This window comes from Lynx rufus, unplaced genomic scaffold, assembly GCF_022079265.1.
Source record: "Lynx rufus isolate CCGP_SWC_20201006 ecotype Redwood Valley unplaced genomic scaffold, mLynRuf1.p SCAF_2, whole genome shotgun sequence".
Lineage (NCBI taxonomy): Eukaryota > Metazoa > Chordata > Mammalia > Carnivora > Felidae > Lynx > Lynx rufus.
Genome location: NW_025814834.1, coordinates 44,546,507 through 44,567,986, shown reverse-complemented (window position 1 = coordinate 44,567,986; position 21,480 = coordinate 44,546,507). Strand labels below are relative to the sequence as shown.

At 39.0% G+C, this 21,480-nt stretch overlaps 1 protein-coding gene and 1 pseudogene across 5 annotated transcripts in view; one reads left to right on the top strand and one right to left on the bottom strand.

Moving 5' to 3' along the window:
• Positions 1-21,480, bottom strand: part of HIBCH (3-hydroxyisobutyryl-CoA hydrolase) — a 119,754-nt gene that overhangs the window by 79,761 nt on the left and 18,513 nt on the right. For 4 of the 5 annotated variants that reach the window (XM_047085973.1, XM_047085969.1, XM_047085970.1 and 1 more), the window contains exon 2: positions 13,583-13,625. The exons of the other annotated variant lie outside the window; for it this stretch is intronic. In XM_047085973.1, coding sequence (XP_046941929.1) covers positions 13,583-13,625 — 43 coding nt within the window. The remainder of the gene's footprint in view (positions 1-13,582; positions 13,626-21,480) is intronic. 5 annotated transcript variants of the gene reach the window in all.
• Positions 14,223-16,391, top strand: LOC124515631 (protein SET-like; annotated as a pseudogene).

Genomic DNA, 21,480 nt, shown 5'->3' with positions numbered 1-21,480 from the left:
CCAGAGGGCGCTCTTATTTGACTGTCCATGGGGTCCCCTGAACCCCAGTAATGATCCCACATGTGCGGGAGAGTTGGGAAGATAGGACAACATGCATATACGTGTGCACTGATGACAGCCCCTATTTCCTGCTAAACCATACACTGGTTTCATGGAGCATTCCAGAAAGTTTTAAGGAAGGGTTTTCACAAAGCAAGGCCCAGAGAGCTGTGAGCATCTTTGTTCTCCCACTGGAAATTCAACTGTATATAAGGAAGAGCAAATGTTAAAATAATTTAAAGAGAGTTATTTTTCATAGTTTGCAGTACAAAAATGTGTTTCAAGTACGTGTTATTGTAAAATAGTTGTTTGTACTTATGTTCTTATAACATCTGTTACATTTACTCTTCCTCTAGTTCTGACTTTTGGAAATAGCAATAAATCTATTTTTTCATCCCCTAAAAGAAAAAAAAAGATGCTAAGTAAACATATGAGTTAGGAAACTGTATTTTTTCATTTTCTTACCTTACTGATACTAAAAGCATTTGTGGTAAAAGCAAATTATACACAAAAATCACAAAAGAAACCAGACCAAAAAGGACACCAAGTCCACCAGCAGACACAGCCTTCCCCAGATTTCACCTATCACCTTCTTTGCAGACCTACTCTAGCGGTTAAAGTACCTAGCTTCTCTGATTTTCGTCCAAGTTCCTACTGACCCACTTGTGTTAGTAGATGAGTAGGACAGATGGTAAGTTTTCTGACCCTCCGACTCCTTCTCTAGACCCTCTCATAATTTCTGTCGGTATTGTGGAAGATCTTATTCCCATACTAAATCTTTTATTCCATAATACTGTAGGGGAGAAAACATAATTTTCCCCCTACCCTTCCAGGTTCTTGGCTAAACTCCTCCCCCACTGTAATAAAGACAGATTAACTGGAGAAAATTTTCATTTCTTAAGTAAGGGGGACCACCATGGTGTGAGACTCAAAAGCAGCAAGGCAACTGAGGTTCATATACCATCCTGAGCTAAGAAAAGAAATAGGGTCTGAGGCTCCTTTCCAATTTCTTTCAGGCATTTGAGAGGGAGGTAAAAAGCTTTTCCCAAATCTGCTGGGTCTTGACTGCCTTCAGCTCAAAATAATTCACATGCCAAAGCTGCATATTTAAGGAATGGCATATTCTGCTCCCCTTAAATACCCATAGTGGTTCTACCTCCTTGATTAAACCCTTACTCATATGACAGGACAGATGACAGATTAAAACAGCTATACTTTTCAGATAACCGCATCATTTTAAATCTTAAAATACAGACAAAAGTTTTCCTATCATACAAGCATGTTAAATGCAAGTATTAATAAACTTTCATCTCGAGATCTCCATACTAACCAAATTTCTGTTTGAACCCAAGTCAAATTTGTCAGCCAAAAAAAATGTCATGGTTTTCACTGAGTAGTTTATATAAATTATCACCCAATATGGAAGCAATCCTTCAAAACTTTATTATTATTTGGTTTCAGCTCAGAGATGTTGAGAGCTGAAAAGATGCTCATCCTAACCTTATTAACAAGAAAAAAGGCTGAACAGACTGCAAATTAATGGCTTCTGGTAAGCTCAGAGAACTGAGGTCACAGGGCAAATGGCTGTAATAAAATCTGGAGAGTGACAGGTGCCTTCAGGGAGACACAGGACCAAAATATTTGCTTACTTCAGGCAAAACCTTTCAGGAAGATTAATTAGAATTTTTGATGACCTGCTGGAGGCCAAATGTGGGCAAATGTGACAGCATGAAGCTCCTGGGGAGGTCACAGTCATGCAGGGGTTTCCTCTGGCTGGCTTTTCCTCCTGGAATCCAACCAGGAGCTCTCAGGGAAAACTGGAGAAAGCTCTCCTGTGTGGTGCTGGCTGGGCTAGGGAAACAGCAGCTATAGAGAAATCCTTTTCCCTCATCTTTCATACAAAACAAAAGGCTAAATCTGCAGGGGAGTGAGGAAGGACTTCAAAGTCTGTAGCCCAGGGTTCTGGTGAAGCTTCACTATAGTGGGGGAAGTAAATGGAGGTTTACAAAATAAAAGCCTTAATCTCATGGGGGAAGAACCTCGAAACCATTCCCAAAGACTTCAGTGTTTACCAACCACAACTGAGGAAAAGAAATGAGGGGCAAAGGAAAGGGAGAAAAAAAAGCAGCCTATCCCTGGAGGAGGGACAGGAACACTTGCGAGGGCCACATCCCTTAAAACCATGGTTCACAGTACCTTCCAAACATTAAGGCTTAATGGGATAACATTGACAAACTGAGTTTCATCACCATTAAAAACTTCCATTCTGCACAAGATACTATTAAGACAATGAAGACAAGCCAGAAATTGGAAGAAAATATTTGAATAGCACATACCTGATAAACGACTTGCATCCAGAATATATAAACTCTTAAAACTCAGTAAGAAAAACCCAATATTAAAATGAGAAAAAAACAGCAACAACACCCTGAAGCTCTTCACCAAAGATATGTGGATGGCAAACAAACATAGGAAATGCTCAAAATCATCTGAAGATCATTAGGAAAATGCAAATTAAAACCACAAGGAGGGGGTGCCTGGGTGGCTCAGTCAGGTGGGCAACCAACTCTTAATTTTGGCTGGAGTCATGAGCTCACGGTTTGGGGGTTCGAGCCCCACATCAGGCTCGAGACTGGGAGCCTGCTTGGGATTCTTTCTCCCTCCCTCTCTGCCCCTCCCATGCACTCATTCACTCACACTCTCTCTCAAATAAACAAACTTAAAAAAAAAAACAAAACGCAATGAGATAGCACTACACACATCAAAATGGCTGAAATCCAAACACAGACAATAACATGCTGCCAAAGGTACAGAACAACAGGCACTCTCACTCTGCTGGTGAGAATACAAAATGGTACAATGACTTTGGGAGACAATTTGGCAAATACTTATAAAGTTACACATAGGCTTACCATACAACCCAGCTGTTGCACCCTTGTGTATTTATCCAAGTGAATTAAAAACTTATGTTCACACAAAAACCTGTACACAAATGTTTAGCAGCCTCACTCATAACTGACAAAAACTGGAAGCAACCAAAATGCTCTTCAACAGGGAAATGGACACACTGGCATATCCAAAATGGAATACCAGTGATAAAAAGGACCAAGTCATCAATTCATGCAACATAGATGAATCTTAGATGCATTTCACCGAGTGAAAGGATCCAAACCCCAAAGCCTATATATTGTATCATTCCATTCATAAGACATTCTGTAAAGGACACAACAATGGGGGCATAACACACATCAGTGGTTGGGGGTAGCAGAGGCCGACTACTAAGGGAAAGCACAGGGGAAGTTTTAGGTGATGGAACTGCTCTGTATGGTTGTGGGGTGCTGGATGCATGATTTACGCATTTGTCAAAATGCACAGAAATGTACCTCACAAAAAGTAAACTTCAATGTATACAAACTATGCTTAAAAAAAAAAAAAGACAGCTAAGATGTCACAGGATTCCAAAATGGAATGCAGACTGTGACAAATCTAATTAAATTACACATGTATGACATAGCATCACTGACGTAATCATGGTGGTGACTTCAGGGGAGCTGACCCAAGTAACTTTGGAAAACAGTCATCTGATTAGAAAATGTAAAGATAAATACAAAAGGACTGTCTATCAACACTGTGCTCTCGTTGGTAAATTTGTTTTTCATGGGGATGGTTAACAATTCTGAAACTGCTTTGCATGCATACTAGGGTGAAATTAGTAACAGAGGAAAGTTATAGATAAACAAGAAGGGAAGCTTCTACAATGAACCCTGCCCTGTGGCTCTGGATTAAAGTCAGAGATGCCATCAGAATGATCTCCTGCTTAGCTTATATATATATATATATATATATATATATATATATATATGTGTGTGTGTGTGTGTGTATACACACACACAGAATAGAGATACAACTACAGACACGTATACATACATTAGTTATAGTGTAACTACATTAATAACAGGGTTATTACATTAATACATTAATAACAGGGTTAGTATACAGTGTGTGTGCAATCTGCTATACATACATACATTACCCTAGCTCTCTCCCCCTGGAGAAAGCCATCATTCCCCAGTATCAAAAAGCACTCCCAGAGGTCAGATCTTGATTTCTAAATGCAATTCTCTGATACAGAGCTCCAACCAGGGCTTCTTGGAGAAATGGCTGATTCCAGAGCTGCAAGAAGGAAAACACGAGGAGCCCAGAGCAAACCTCTGGCATGAAAAAGTAGGGAAGCATTAAAAAAAATAGGATCATATCAAAAGGACACAAGATCCAGAATGAAGGAATTCCTCATAGCCAAAGCTAGAATAATTTGAGTAACACAATGTGATATTAGATTATAACCCAAAGAGTAAGGATCAATGAGCCCACACAGGTATCAATAACTGAATAAGGAAATGGAGAATGGCTCTTCTTTCCTACAGAAGATTCCTAAATAATACACGTAAAAATCTCCCTTCCAGCAGGCAGAGCTTAGTCGCCTCACCTTCTGAGTGTGGGCTGAATTTACTAACTTGCTTCTAAAGAACAGAATGTGACAAGGGGATAATGGTAACTTTAGAGGGGAGAAACCAAACAAACACCACTTTAACCAAGTAATAAAGGTCAGCATCACCAGCTATGTAGTGTGAATGTCATGTATCCCTGATGCCTACATCAAAACCCACAGATACTCTGTTACAATGTGTTGAAAAGGGCGCTTTTCTTTTGTGTTATTCTCTCCAAAAACATTTTAACTGCAGTTTACTTATTAAAAACAAAAAACACTAGACCCAAGCCTAGATTAAGGGATATTCTACAGGCTACCACGCCAATACTCCTCCAAACTTTTAAGGTCACAAAAAAATAAGATGCAGAAACTGTCACAGACCAGAAGAGACTAAAGAGACATGACAAGGAAATGCAATATGGTATCCTGGAACAGAAAACTAATGGAAACACATGAAATCCAAATGAAGTTTAAAGTTAATAGTAACATACCAATGTTCTTAATTTTGACAAATGTACCATGGGAAATGCATTCATTTGCTAGGGCTGTCAACTCAAAGTACCACAAGCTAAGTGGCTTAAACAACAGAAAGTTACTGTCTCAGAGTTCTGGAGGCTAGAAGCCCAAGATGGAGGTGTCAGCGGGAGGACCACACTCCCCCTAAAGGTGGCTAGGGGAAGGATCTGTTCCGGGCCTCTCTCTCTTAGCTTCTGATAGTTCTTGGTTTGAAGCAGCCTAATTACAATCTTCACATCACTTCTCCCAGGATACTTGTCTCCAAATTTTCCCTATATAAGGACAAGAGTCATTTTGGATTGATCCAGTTATCTCTCCTCCTGTATGACCTCATCTTAACTATTTATGTCTGCCATGACCATATTTCCAATTTGGCTGTTAGAAGACGCTATCTGCCATGGGCCCTGGGGTTTCCTTGCAGTTTAATGCTTGGGTCGTGAACCCAAGGGCCTGACCATTCTCTTTGCCTGGTCATTTTCAGGGTTGTATTTGCTGTGAGCAACTTTAAAGAAAGGGTAATGTCTCCCTCTGGGACAGGAGAGCAGGCTTGCTTACAGCTTGCTACAAACCAGCAGGTTCCCCAAATTCAATTTTATTGTTCTGTAATGCAACCCACTGCACATGCAGGCATTCTTCTGGGCCTTCTATGTCACCCCGTGGAACTTGGGGAGCAAGGAAAACCAATACAGACATCAAGCTCAAGGCTGTTTGAAGTGCCACTAACAAGAGTTTCATATCCTCTGCCACCATCCATGTAGTAAAGACTAACTATTAGCTTGTAATTGGGGTAAAAATCAAGTCCCAAGCCCAATGCTGTCCAGTCAGCCCGAAAGCCCTTGGCCCTCCACCTGCCCCCTCCCCATCACAGCCCTCTTCCTCTGTATCAAAATATAACTATCCTGATTTGTACAGTAAACACAAAGTGTAAATCCAAAAACATCATCTATTTTTTTAAATGGATATATTTTTCAAGTCTTTTAATCTAGAAGTTCTCCCTTCATCCCTTTCTTTTCCTTACAATTTGTTGAAAATAACAGGCCAATTAACCTGTAAAGTTTCCCAGGGTTTTGCTGATTCCACATGCATGCTACATACTTATTTTTAACAGCTGTCCATTTTTACATATCAATTTAATCAGTCCCCTATTGGTAAACACTGAGTAATTTTCAATTTTTGCTATTTCAATGATGCAGGAATATTTTTAAGCATGGATCTCCAAGCACGTAGGCCAAGTACTTTTCAGGACATTTACAGAGGGTCAGACTTTGAGCAAAGAATATTACAGAATCTCCTGGTAATGCCATTAGAATGACGTAAATGAATGGACAAATAGGATTTTTTTCTTACCTGAAAAATTCATGGCCTTCTCAAAACCTAAAAACAACTGTTAGTTCATTAACCAAAATCATTCAAGCGAAAGGAGATAAAGCTTCCAGTATTTGAATAATTGATGTATAGGTTAATTCTGCAGAAAAAATTAAATATCTTTTCCGAAAATATCACAAATTTTTAACAAAATCTAGAAAAGGTTTCTATAAAGAAAAATTGCCATATTAGGAAAAATTACAGAGACTAGAGTTGGAAATGGAATTCACATACAATCCACAGTTGGGCAGGGAAGGGGGAAGGACATAAAGGATAAAGGACAACAGAGAAAGGAAAGAAGAAATGCTTCTAGCCAGAACCACGATAAAGGAGGAAAATAGATGTAAGGTGGAAGGAAATTAGAACTTTATTAAATCTTTATTGTACATCCAGGAAAGACAACAGGTTCACATTTACTTTTATTTTCAAATATTTTCTTAGGCAATCAGCAAAAGCTGTTCCTTATTAACTTACCATTTAGAAGTTTTCCATGGACACTATGGTAAAACATTTGACTGAACACTTAATCCTGAAAACACCTCTAATGAGTTATATACCAGAAACTCCTTTCCACAGATAAGGAAACTGAGGCCCAGGGAAGTTAGATCACTTGCCTAGAGTCATACAGCTTCGGGGCAGGACCAAGATTCAAATCTAGGTTTACCTCATTCTAGAACTATTGCTCTAACCATTATACCCCTAAACAGACTCTCCCAATCATCTTCTTCAAATGATATCATCCTACCCACTCTAACTCACTCCACAGAACTTTTTCTACTTCCATAAGGCCTGGGTGACCCGTTATTTACATCTGTTCCAAGGAGAAACGTGAAGGAAACTTGCTGAAATGTATAAACACCATCAACACACAGCTTTGTGCTGAACTGAATGCATGAAGTCGGCCAAAATAAAACTCCTAAGCCACACACAACTTTAGGATGTCTACTTTGCTAGAACATAGAAATATTCTGGCAAAATTCATAGTAGCAACATTTCCCAAAATGTGCAAAAGGATGATTGATGCTGCTATGCGGAAAGATAAATGGTCCATGGTCAAATCAGTCTGGGGAAAAAAACTTAAACAAATATCAATAAGACATTTTAGTCCTTAATATGCAAATATTAAATATAAATTTTTTAAACAATGAGCAGTTTTCTTACCTCATTAAAAAATTTTTTTCATGGAATATTTACTTCTTTGGACTTGTACTTTGCAGGCTACATTTTGGAAAACACTTTAGAGTTGTCATAAACATTGTGAGAAATGAACCTTTCCAGTACCTGATACATAGGTATCTCAAAAATGTTTAAAAAGCTTGGATGAATAATCCATCATTCTAGTGACGCAGTTCTGCTATAACACAAGCCTAGGGCAAGCATCACGTTGTGGATATCCACACCTGCCATTATATGTAACATCCACTGCCATTGAATGGAGTTGCAACCCACAGACACACCCAGGAAAATAGCCTACCTTTAGCCGAACATGATTTTTTCTGACATCTGACTTTCGTCTTTATCCAAACACGTATCTTTCCTACTCCTAAGATTTTCACCTATTTCCAGCAAATGTTGAATGCCATTAAATTTAAATTACTGTAACCCAAAAAGGACACCGAAGCAATGTAAGTAAGGTTCTTAGCATCTAACAACATTTAATAAATGTTGATTATTCAACCTTCACTCAATCCTTCCTGACTTCAAATTGGATCAGTAAATTCCTCCACAATATTTCAGAGCCTCTCAAATGGTCTTTAGCTGTGTTCTATTCTCTCACCTTTTTGTGATAAGCTACTTTCCATCTTCAATTATTACCTTTAGGCAGCTGGCTCAAACTTGCATTTCTTTACTTCTCCAGAGGCCTGGGCCCCTATTTCCAAATGCCTGCTAAAATTACAGAAGTGCATGGTGCCCTACGCTCAACTTGGTAAAAAACCAAATTTACCAACAAATTTCTCCCCAACAAATCTGTCTCTCCTCCTCTGTTCCCTAGAACAGGTTAAGGCATCACCATTTTTCTCAACCAGACTTGTTCTCTTCCCCTCTCTGCCAACAATGTGAGGCAGTTACCAAGTACTGGAAAATCTATTTCTAAAACAACTCTCTCTTCCATTCCATTCTATTCCCATTGCTGTAAGCCATGTTACAATCTTCCTCTCTGGCAGATTTCCAGAACCTTTGCCTGGTGGTCTGTCTACACTTCACACTGCCACCAGAGAAAATTTTGCTAAAACATAATTTTAATCTTGTTCCTGCCATTCAAAAATGGTCAATGACTCCCTGTTACCTTCAAAAACATCCAAGTTACTTGGCATGGCCTTCAAGTCTCTACATTGGATCCCGGGTAAAATGGGCCCACCACCACATAGCACTCCTTATAACACAGATACTCAGAAAGCCCTAAACGTAACCTCTATTCTCCCATCACACCATTCTTGCCACATAGAACAAGCATATTGTGTAACAGAAAGAAACCAGATTTTAGAGTCATACAGATACAAACATTAGTTTAGCCACTCACTACTGTACACCCTCAAGCAAGTTATTCTCAAAGCCTCAGTTTCTGCCTTTGTAAAATGGAGATAATAGAATCACTTTAGGATTACTATATGAACATCCACTTATTCCCATCTCCACATGTTGAAACCATAATTGTTCTTCAAGGCCCAGATCAAATGATTTTCCTCCAGTAAGCTTTCATTGGTTATAAAGTCAGTATCACTCTATCCCACCTTTGTTCACACCTTTAATTTATTTGGTCTTTTTACCACACTTTGTTAAATATCCTTTTTTTAATTTAAATTAAAGTTAGTTAACATAAAGTGAAGTCTTGGCTTCAGGAGTAGAACCCAGTGATTCACCTCTTACATAGGACACCCAGTGCTCATCCCAAAAAGTGCCCTCCTTAGGGCCGAGCACCTATTTAACCCATCCCACCTACCTCCCCTCCAACAATACTCAGTTCTCTGTATTTAAGAGTCTCTTATGGTTTGCCTCCCTGTTTTTATCTTATTTTTCCCTCCCTTCTCCTATGTTAATCTGTTGAATTTCTCAAATTCCATGAGTGAAATTATACATCTTTGACTTATTTCACTTAGCATAATACACTCTAGTTTCATCCATGTTGCTGTAATAGGCAAAATTTCATTCTTTTTCATTACCAAGTAGTAACCCATTGTGTATATTTGGCCTCTCCATAATTTGGCTATTGTTGATAGCACTACTATGAACATTGGGGTGCACGTGTCCCTTCGAATCAGCACTCCTGTGTATCCTTTGGATAAATACCTAGTACTGCAATTGCTGGGTCATAGGGTAGTTCTATTTTTAATTGTTTGAGGAACCTCCACACTGTTTTCCAGAACGGCTGCACCAGTTTGCATTCCCACCAGCAGTGCAAAAGTGTTCGCCTTTCTCGGCATCCTCACCAACATCTGTTGTTTCCTGAATTGTTAATTTTAGCCATTCTGACAGGTATGAGGTGGTGTCTCATGGTAGTTTTGATCTGTATTTCCCTGATGATGAGTGATGTTGAGCATTTTTTCACGTGTCGGTTGGCCATCTGGATGTCTTCTTTGGAGAAGTGTCTATTCATGTCATCTGTCCATTTCTTCACTGGATTATTTGTTTTTCAGGTGTTGAGCTTAGTAAGTTCTTTATAGATTTTGGATACTAACCCTTTATCTGATATGTCATTTGCAAACATTTTCTCCCATTCCATCAGTTGCCTTTTAGTTTTGTTGATGGGTTTTTTTTGTTGTACAGAAGCTTTTTATATTAGTAAATATTTCTAGGCCTTTTTATTAGACTATTCATTTCTTGAGGTCAGGAATGGTCTTTCATAATAGTATCTCAAAGCACTTAGTTCACTGCATACAAAGCAAGCACTTAATGTGTATCTGTTCAAAAACCGTAGATTATAAATTGGTTGACACAGATTCTAGATCATCACCTAGATATACAAAATAAGACTTGACTGCTGTCGTGAAAACGATAAGTACAGTGTCATTTCATGCAGCCCATCCAGTGAACCTTCATATGGGAAAGAACTACTTTCAGAAATAAGACCACAGTTTTCTCCGTGTTGAGATCGAATTTATATGGAAGAAATGAGCTTTTGCACATTAAATGCTGTGTAAGAGTTTAAAATATAACATTATGGAGGGGCGCCTGGGTGGCTCAGTCAGTTAAGCATCTGACTTCAGCTCAAGTCATGATCTCACAGTTCGTGGGTTCAAGCCCCACGTCGGGCTCTGTGCTGACAGCTCAGAGCCTGGAGCTTGCTTCAGATTCTGTCTCCCTCGCTCTCTGCCCTACCCTTGTTCACACTCTGTCTCTATCTCTCATATATAAATAAACATTAAAAAAAATTTTTTTAATAGAATATCATGGAGAAAGAAAGAAACTTTCCATGAATAGTTTTGCAAAAATATGTCCACATCAGCCTATGGATACAAATGAAACCTCATTAATAGGTTCTACTTGCTTGCATTAGCTTGATAAACCTTGCCCCCCTTTCCAGGTTCAGGTCTTCATCCACAATCTTTGAAGGGTAAGAATGTCATACTGTTATCATAAATCAGTCCTATCCACTTCTCATAACTCTGCCAATAGTACTGCCATCAGTTGCATGCTTTCATCACTCCATTATGAAATAAAAAGGGCTCTTGCTCTATTGGCTTTCTTAGAAGGGTTACGGAAGGACTCCTTGGAATACAGCTGATCTCTGAAGCACATGTAAAAGCCAACACTGGGATAAGAATGATTCAGTCTTCAAGCCCTGCTAAAAGTTCAGTTTATCTTCCTTCTCACAATGTGGTTTATGCCTCAGGTCACTATAGTCCAGGTGATCTGGATTCTGTCATGTCTTTCTATTCTACCTGGGTGCATGTGTATAAATATGAATCTGTAATATTAAGTTCTTATTCCTAGAAACTCCTCAGCTCCCATGTATATATGCTGACTAAAATAATTAAGGGTAGGATGAGATATTCCAGTCTTAATTTGCCCATCTCCATTTAGGCTTACCTGAAACAGATTCTGCAATAGTTACTTAATGCCCACTCTGCCTCAGGCTGTAAAGTGCAATAGGAAAGTCTATGGAGCCAGACCGACTGGATTAAAATTCCACCTCCTATTTACTAGCTGGGTGACAGTGAGGCATATTACATAGCCTCTCTGTCCTTCAATTTCTGATCCATTAAATAGGGATAAAGCCATATAATCCCTTAACCAAAAACCCTTGGGTCCAGATATGTTTCAAAATTCAGAAAATTTTCTAGATTTTAGAAAGGTAACACAATACATATTAATGCTATAAAAAACATCCCAAGTAGAATCTGGTCAGTACACTGCAGTAAAATGCTTTAACACTTCTGCAGCAAACGATGAATATGCGTACCTATTAGGATAAAGAAAAAAGAGCTTCAAGTACATTCAGGTCAGATTTTGTCACAAAATGCATTTATCACAAACTAACCACAAACTTTTGGTTTTGAGGTTTCAGAATTACAGTTAAAAGATCCACAGTATCTACTCTATAGAACTACAATGAGAATTAACTGAGCAAATACATATCAAGTACTTGGAAGAGCACCTGGCATACAATAAGTGCTATATCAGTGTGACTTGGCCTTTTGTTTGTTTGTTTTTTATGTACAAGGTACTTGCCAGGCTACACAAGAGTATTTTAGTCCATTTGAGCTGCTATAACAAAAGTATCATAGACTGGGTGACTTATACAACACTTCTCACAATTCTAGAGGCTGGGGGGTCCAAGATCAAGGCACCTGCAGATGTAGTCTCATGAAGTCCCTCTTTCTAGTTCACAAAAGACTGTCTTCTTGCTGTGTACTCCTTCATGAGGGAAAAGAGGTGAGAAAGCCCTTTGGGGTCTCTCTTATAGGAGCACTGAGCCCATTCATGAAAACACCACCCTTCTTACCTAATCATCTCCTAAAGGCCCCACCTCCAAATACCATTGCATTGGGGATTAGATTTTAATATATAAAGTTCAATCCATAGCAGACAGACACAAAAATTAATAAAAATTATTTCTTCTTTGCAAAATGATAAACTAAAAACATCTAAGCCTTGGAAGAATGTTATTTGAACGATAGTAGCTAACAAGTATAAAATAATTACACACCAAGCACTAGTGCTAATTTTTAAGTGAATTATTTACCATTCATAAGCACTCTAAGATGGATAGTATTATCTTCATTCTATAACATCTAAAAGGAAGCTGAGAGAGATGAGATAATCTACCCAAAATTAAGTAGTGGACCCATTATTTAACCTAAGCATTCTGGGGCACCTGGGTGGCTCAATTAAGTGTCCAACTTCAGCTCAGGTCATGATCTCGCAGTTCTTGAGTTCGAGTCCGAGGTCGGGCACTGTGCTGACAGCTCTGAACCTGGAGCCTGCTTTGGATTCTGTCTGTCTGTCTCTCTCTCAAAAGTAAATAAACATCAAAAAATAAAAATGAACCCAATCAGGGGCACCTCGGTGGTTCAGTCGGTTGGGCGTCTGACTTCAGCTCAGTTCATGATCTCACAGCCCATGAGTTCAAGCCCCGCATCAGGCTTTGTGCTGACAGCTCAGAGCCTGGAGCCTGTTTCAGATTCTGTGTCTCCCTGTCTCTCTGACCTCCCCTGCTTATGCTCTGTCTCTCTCTGTCTCAAAAATAAAATAAAAACATTTAAAAATTAAAAAAAAAAATAAACCCAATCATCCTGAATTGAAGACCACACTCTTTTTTTTAATTTTTTTTTTTAACATTTATTTATTTTTGAGACAGAGAGAGACAGAGCATGAACGGAGGAGGGTCAAAGAGAGAGAGGGAGGCACAGAATCTGAAACAGGCTCCAGGCTCTCAGCTGTCAGCACAGAGCCCGACGCAGGGCTTGAACTCACGAACCGCGAGATCATGACCTGAGCCGAAGTCGGACGCTTAACCGACTGAGCCACCCAGGCGCCCAAAGACCACACTCTTACTCATAACTTTCTACCATCTCGTACAAGTTGTGTCAAGTCTTGACACAAGTCTTAAAAAATTGGGAACCATGTGGCATAAAGGTCAACAAAATCTGCCAGTATTTTCCACTTCCCTAAGAACATTTTATATTACACATCATAATCTAATAATGCCAGCAAAACAGAGTCCAAACTTACCAAATGTTGCAGTATGATATTCGTCCTTTTGAATGAATTAAACCTGAAACAAATGTAGAATACAATGAACACAGTAATGTGGGTAGTCATGCCTCAATGTATAAATACCATATTTCCTTTTGTTTTAGCCTCTTCTAAATGATATTAGAAAAAAAAATGTTTTTGGTTTTTTTTTAAGGTTTAACTCTCATTCTTTGTGGTAAGAACACAAAACGGTACAGCTACTTTGAAAGACAATTTGGCAGTTTCTTACAAAACTAAACATACCTTACCACATAATCCAGCAACTACACTCCTTGGTATTTACCCAAATGAAGTGAAAACTTACACACACACACACACACACACACACACACACACACACACACACACAAACTTGCACATGCATGTTTATGGTAGCTTTACTCAGAATAGCCAAAATACGGAAGTAATCAAGAGGTCCTCCAATAGGTGAATGGATGAACGAATTATGGTATATCTATACAATGGAATACTACTCAGCCACGAAAAGAAATCATCAATCATTCCACAATAAGACATACAGAAATTTTAAATACATACTGCTAAGCAAAGGAAGCCAATCTGAAAAGGCTATATATGGTATTATTCCAACTACAGGACATTCTGAAAAAGCCAAACCATGGGGACAGTAAAAGATCAGTGGTTACCAGGAGTTTGGGGGAGGGAGAAAAGGAAGAATACGTAGAGCACATGGAATGTTTTCAGCAGTGAAATTAGTCTGTAGGATTATATGGTAGAGACATGCCACACATTTGTCAATTTTCTACTCAATATTTTAATAAACCTAAAACTGCTCTAAAAAATAAAGTATTAATTAAAAAAAAGAGTTTGGTAAAGATACAATAAGCATTCTCAGACACTGCTGTGAAATCTATAAATTGGTACTACCTTCCCAGCAGGCAATCTGGAAGCACAGTTCCACAACCTTTAAAATGATCATACCCTTACGCCTAGTAATTTCACAAGCATTTGTATTAGGGAAATCACATATGATCAAATTTTGATTTATAAGGATGTTCACAATTATTTACAGAAGGGAAAAACTGGAAACAATTTTTTTGTGTGTGTATACATTTAGTTTTCCTACAACAATGTAAGTTGTACACTTTTAATATTTAAAAGTGACATTATCTTGGGGCACCTGGGTGGCTCAGTCAGTTGAGTGTCCAACTTTGTTTTGGCTCAGGTCATGATTCCAGGGTCGTGGGATCGAACCCTGCATTGGGCTCTGTGCTGAGCACAGAATCTGCTTGGGATTCTCTCTCTCTCTCTCTCTCTCTCTCTCTCTCTCTCTCTCTCTCCCTCCCTCTCTCCCTCCCTCCCCATGCCCCCTCCCCACTTGTGTTCTCTTTCTAAAAAAATAACAGAAATAAATTTTAAAAATAAAACTGAGCATTATCTTTCCTTTCCAGTAAAACAAAATTAAAAATAAAATTATGATAGAGAATGTCAATTCCATAGAATGTCAATTCCAAATAAGATCCTACACGTTCTTCTAATTTTCCCATCAAGTGGCAGAACTCAAGTCATCATTAGGAGAGAATTTTATTTTAAACGTATCATCTTAAACTGCAAGGATGTCCATTAAACATCACAAACATGCCAAAGAAGCCATGCTGTCAAAATGCCCACTTAACTCATCCAAACATCTTAAACCCACCCTTTACTGACCTTCTCTAACCCCATTTTAAGGTTTTTATTTTTTTAACGTTTACTTATTTTTGAGAAAGAGAGACACAGAGCACAAGTGGGGAGGGGAAGAGAGCAAGGGAGACACAGAAATCTGAAGCAGGTTCCAGGCTCTGAGCTGTCAGCACAGAGCCCGACTTAGGGTCCAAACTCACCAACCATGAGATCATGACTGGAGCTGAAGTCAGACGCTCAAGTGACTGAACACCCAGGCGCCCCTATTATGTTTATTTTATATCTTGCTTTCTTTTTGTAATTCTATTGTGATTATGTTTCCATGTCAAAAGTATTATTTAAATATTTTTAAGTAAATATTTTCATTGGTTTTGTAATGGTTTTGTACAGATGACAGTTTTTAAAATATTACTAGAGGCAGCTAGACCAAGTTGCTGCCTTCACCCTTTGCCTCCACCATCCCCACCCCCACCAAAGTCAGTAAAAAGAAACTCAACCCTAACCACGATGGAGCCCTTGAGACCGCAGAAAAAGAACACAAGGAGCAGTTGAATGCATTAATGAAGTACAGAATGCAATAGACTTAATGAACAAGCCAATGAGGTTTTGAAAGTGCAACAGACCTATAACAAATGCCACTGACCAATTTTTTCCAGAAGAGGTTGGAATTGATTGCCCAAATCCCACATCTTTGGGTTAACATTTGTCACTCATCCACAAGTATCTGCACTGCATTATGGGACAGGAGTTAGAGTGACATAATTTGAAGATATTAAATCACGTTACAGAATAGTGATAAAAAAAAAAACCTTACTTTGAATATAAAGTTCTCTCCAAAGAATTTCATCAAAATGAGAGTGGTAATCCATCTTCAAAGCACACTGAAATCAGATGGAAATCCAGAAAGGATGTGACAAAATGTTCAAGTTAAATGCAGAATAAAGCCAGCAGGAAGAGAGAGCATGAGGAACTCACAGAGTTCTTTCTCTGGCTTACTGATGATTCTGATGCAGGTGCAGAGGAGTTTAGGGGAGCTCATCAAAGATATTTGGCCAAATCCATTACAGTACTACTTGGTTCTTGACATGCTGATGAAGGGGATGAAGATGATGATGATGGAGTTGGAGCAAAGAGAGAAGGATGAGGAGAAGATGACTAAGGGAACGCTAATGGATTCTAACCTTTTTAAATTTTCTCCAGGCCCCACAAGCAACTTTCAATCTTCCCACCTCCCCCACCTCTTGTGTTCAGTCGCTCTGGTTTTTTGAAGCCCCTTCTGATTTGCACTATGGTTCTCAACTTACTTTAGGAGGAAATACCTTGAGAAGAATACAGTGGGTACAGAATCCCTATCCCTTTTGGTTCCAAATTCATTTTTATCCTTTCCTGCTTAAAAATTTTATGAAATCAACACCACAGTGTTCTGTGGAGGAAAAAAAGAACAACCTTCTGCTCCCTTAGCTCTGCTGGAAGCTGGAGGGTGCTGGGCTCCTGTGTAGTACATAGAATTTTAGCTTTTTTCCTCCTTTCTCTGTATATTTGGCTCAGAGAATACACTGTCTCTGTGTGAGTATGAACAGTTAGCATCTACCAACACGTATCTATTTTCTTACGTAAAAAAAAGAAAACCACAGGGCTCCCGAGTGGCTCAGTTGGTTAAGTGTCTGACTTCGGTTCAGGTCATGACCTCACAGTTCGTGGAGCCCCCTGAATTATAAATTCAGGTGACTTAATTTATAAAAACATTTGTAATCCAACTTTTCCAGAATGTTTTCTTTTATATTACACTTAAATTGAACAATACCACAAAAAACAAAAAGGGGGAAACCACTAATTTGTTTAAATTGGTCACACTTCACATTCCTGGACTAGCAGGTTTTGAATTTGTTTTACCACAAGTAAAATATTCTAGCCCAGTAATTCCACAATTTGTCTGAACATTAGAATCACCTGGAAACCCTAGTAAACATTCCAAAGCCCAGCTCACAGCCAAGAACAATTAAATCAAACGCTGGAGGTCGGACACAGGCATAGGTATTTTGTTTGGAGCTCCTCTAAGTGATCCCAAAGTGCAGACAAGTGGTCATTAAAATCAACTTTGTAAAAATTAAACTGAAGTGACAGATACTAGCATATTGCTTATTTAGGGGTATTTTCTAAATAGGGATTTCATATAGACTTTTAAAATCTGAACTATACTTATCATGAAGCACCATTTTTAAAATTTTTTTGAACTTAAAAAATTCCAAAAAAATAAAGTTGAATTATCAAAGATTTAAGGACTAATTTCTTTAGATCCAGAATAACCCTGAATTCCATAATAAGACCAGTACCCAAATGCCAGTTCAAGGTTAAACACAATGCTGCCAGACTGGCATGTCTTATGTAATAGTTTAAGTACTACCTGCTGCATACAGAAACACAGGCCTGGCTTCAAGTCTTGGTTTTATCTGGGAGATAGAATTTTAGCTCAAAGAAAGTCAATGTATACCTACCAAACGCAAGTGCAAAGCACTGTGCACAGCACTTAAAGGTCACAAAAATCTCTGGAGCAATGCTACAAAACACAAAAAGCTAAAAGGTTCCTTACCAGACTCCATATAATCATTAATTTTATTTCTTTCAATTTATACTCAACCATTATTTAAAATCTGCTATTATCTTTTACATCTTAAGAAATGTATTTGAGTGTTTAGAGTCCCCAAATAATTCTGAATTTATGGTCTTCTCTTTCCTTCCTATTGGCTCCCAGACTGCCATCTGGTGGAGAGAAATGGACACGCACACTCTAGCTACTGCTAATTTACTAAATCACTTAAGCAGACTTACTTCCTTCAGGTGATGGTCAACTGGTCTGCTTGGGGCAGCTGTTCTCCAAGTGTGGTTCCTGAACCAGCACCATCAGCATCCCGGGACACATGTTAGAAATGCAAAGTCTTGGACCCACCCCAGACCCACTGAATTAGAAACTGTGGAGTGAGCCCAGAAATCTGTGTTTAACAAACCTCCCAAGTGATTCTGATAAATGCCAAAGGTAAAAACAACTGACTTAGAAGGAGAAGAACATTATCAGTCAGGAGATTTTTTGCAATTAACCAATAAAGCACTCACGAGTTTACAAAATTAAACAACTTTTCATTAATTTTTTTAAGATGAGATCATGAAAATAGTGCTTAATAAAGATTACAGCAGAAGTAGGCAAGGGAGAAGGTGAAGAGAACAAAAAATCAAACCCAAGGCCAGGTAATTCAGGCATAAACTGACAAACAGCAGCTGCAGAAACAAAGGAATGATTTACTAGGAACTATTAGTAAAAATTCAAGGAAAAGAACTTTGTCAACAGCAATTCCAAGATTTCAAGCGAGAATAGTTGAGAATATAGGCACTGAAAAGGGTGGCAAGGAAACTAGCTGGTTTGTAGAATGAAATATGAATTCCATTTTCAGTTTCTTGAGACTGTACTGACATAAGTAGAAACATTCAAGAGCAAGCAGACTGGAGTCTGAAAGAAGTTAGAACTGAAGACATGTCACAAAATTACCTGCCAGCTCTCTATGAGGAGTAGATGAAGGATCTGCAGTTGAAAATTAGTGGCCTGAATGCTGGGTCTACAAATGTGTTTTGTCTGGTCAGCAGTGTTTTAAAACAACAAACATTTAAAACCAAAAGGTTCCACCTAAAAATGCAGTTTCCCAGAAAAATTAGTTACGGAAACTGCAGGTCTACATTCTACAATGGCAACAATGCCTGGGGCTGAGAAGCTGGCTCCTTTAGACAGAGCACTTTCTCTAGCTCATAGTTCCCTACTAGTCCCCAGTGCTGTCATCTAGACAGCATCACTCAATGCTTCCTTCCTAGCCTCTGCATTTGGGTCTGTGACTCCTAACACAGAAAAAATATAAGGGAATCAAATATTGAGCCTTCAGATACAACTATGTATGTAGTGAAAGAGAAAAGAGGCAGCTCAAGAAGAACCAAAATAGTGTAGTTCAACAGAGTACACAGCAAATGGATAAGGCACTGAGTGCCTTTAACAACTTAAAAGATCAATCTCTTTGAAGAGCCTCCCTGACCGTCTCTTTCCTTTCTAAATCCCATTCTTCTCATACTTATACTTTTCCTTTAAGACACTATCAGAGTTTATAACTATTACTTTTATTTAAACATCTGTTTCTTGTCTGCTTTGCTTTGGGACTTCAAGGCCTTAATAAGGAAGATAACAAGTAGTCCAGATTGGCTACAGGATAACAAAAGTGCCTAGAACTCCCAGAAGCTAGAATATAAAAGTCTGGTAGAATTCATGAGTAAATTGGGGCCAAATCTTTGAAATCGGGAAATTTTTATTTAATTCCAGAGGTAGGAGGACACCTTTAAGAACTTCTTAGGAGAAGAATGGCAGACACTGAACTGAACTTTAGCAAGATTAACCTGGCAGTGAGATGCGGAAGCTATTCAAACTGGGAAGAAGTCCACCAACAAGTTTCTGCAAAATGAACAAGTGAAAAATTTGAAACGATTGTTCAAATTTGAATCAGCAGTCAGAAATAAGAATTGGGAATGTGGGAGAATTTACATAACTTTAAAAACGTAGAAGAATAAGAGTTCCAAGAAATTGGAAGTGCAGATGAGGAGTAAGGGTTACACTTACGTGCAAGTTACAGTTGAGGTACAAATGAGACATTCAGGTGAGTGTGGCCAGCACTAGCACTTTGGATAAATCAAGATTAGACATACACATTTGAGAGTTTTCTTCAGAGAACTGTGCTTTATTTGGAACCTTCCCCGGCAAAACACCCAAGGGCTGTACTGGCACTAGGGCAAGATAAGAAGTAGTGGAGAGGGAGGGAAAGACAGTGCCAGAAAAGTTAAGGGAAACCAGAGTTCAAGAGGGGACTGCCCAACAATGTCAACCACAGCTGAGGACTTATTTCCTCTCAAAAGCACTCTGTGGCAACCTATTCCTTAATACATTTGTGGGTTAGGCTATTGTAGACTAGATGACACTGGCCTCAGGTCTCTGCTTTGCTAAGGTAATATCCACTCCAAGGTCCTGGAAAAGACCTGATTTAAACCCCAAAAATGGTCCGGGACTCACCTAACCAGTCTGCAACCTTGAGATCAGAGGGTGGAATAAAGCCAACTTGAACTCTAGGGGTGTCAGATTCTTTCCCAAGTCAGTTAATTTTGTTAACCAATATGTCTTCCTATTTGTTTCTCAAAGAATCCGGTGTTTACTCACAACTTCAAAAAGCAGCAGCAATAATGACATGTGCTGATTTTCTTAATATTTGCCATGTTCAGCGACACAGGGACAACTAATTTCAAGGTATTAAAAAAACAAAAACAAATGGGACGCCTGGCTGGCTCAGCTGGTAGAACGTGCAACTCTTGATCTTAGGGTTGTGAGTTTGAGATCTCACACTGGGCATGGAGCCTACTTTAAAAAATAAAATGCTATTAAAAAAAAAAGAAAGCATTCACATTGCTGGGCACCTGGCTCACTTAGTCGGAAGAGCATGCAACTCTTCTTCTTCTTTTTTTTTTTTAATGTTTATTTGTATGGGGGGGGGTGGTGAGTGGAGAGGGGCAGAGGAAGACAATCTGAAGCAGGCTCCAGGCTCTGAGTTGTCAGCACAGAGCCAGCCACACGTGGGGCTCGAACTCAGGAACCTGGAGATCTGGAGATCGTGACCTCAGCCAAAGTCTGACACTTAACCGACCGAGCCACGCGGGTACCCCAGAAAGGCGTGAAACTCTTGATCTCAAGGTTGTGAGCTTGAGCCCCACATGAGTTGGGGGGGGAGGGGGGTAAAGATTACTTAAGTAAAAACACAAAACAAAACAAAAAAGAAACTCTTCCACTTTTCTTTTATTGAGATCCAGGTCTGTGAATACAATGTTAAACAACCAGACATCTTCCCCTAAAGCAGTAACCACTGTTCTTAAACCAAAGAAATGCTCCCATCCCTTTCCCCCAAGGCAAACTCAAAAGCTAAAGAACCCAGCAATTGAAGTTATGGAGTAAATAAGATGGCTCTCTTTTCAAGTGGTCACAGCTGCTACCTGAATGCACAGGGGCAGGCAGTAAGCCTCAAGACTGATGCAGCCTAACTTCCTAAACTCATTACGACTAGATTTCCTTAACTGAGCTCAAGATGCATTCAGCAGCACTTTCAAAAGCTGAACACCAAGTTCGCACATATACTCCACCAAACCACAATATGTGTCCACAA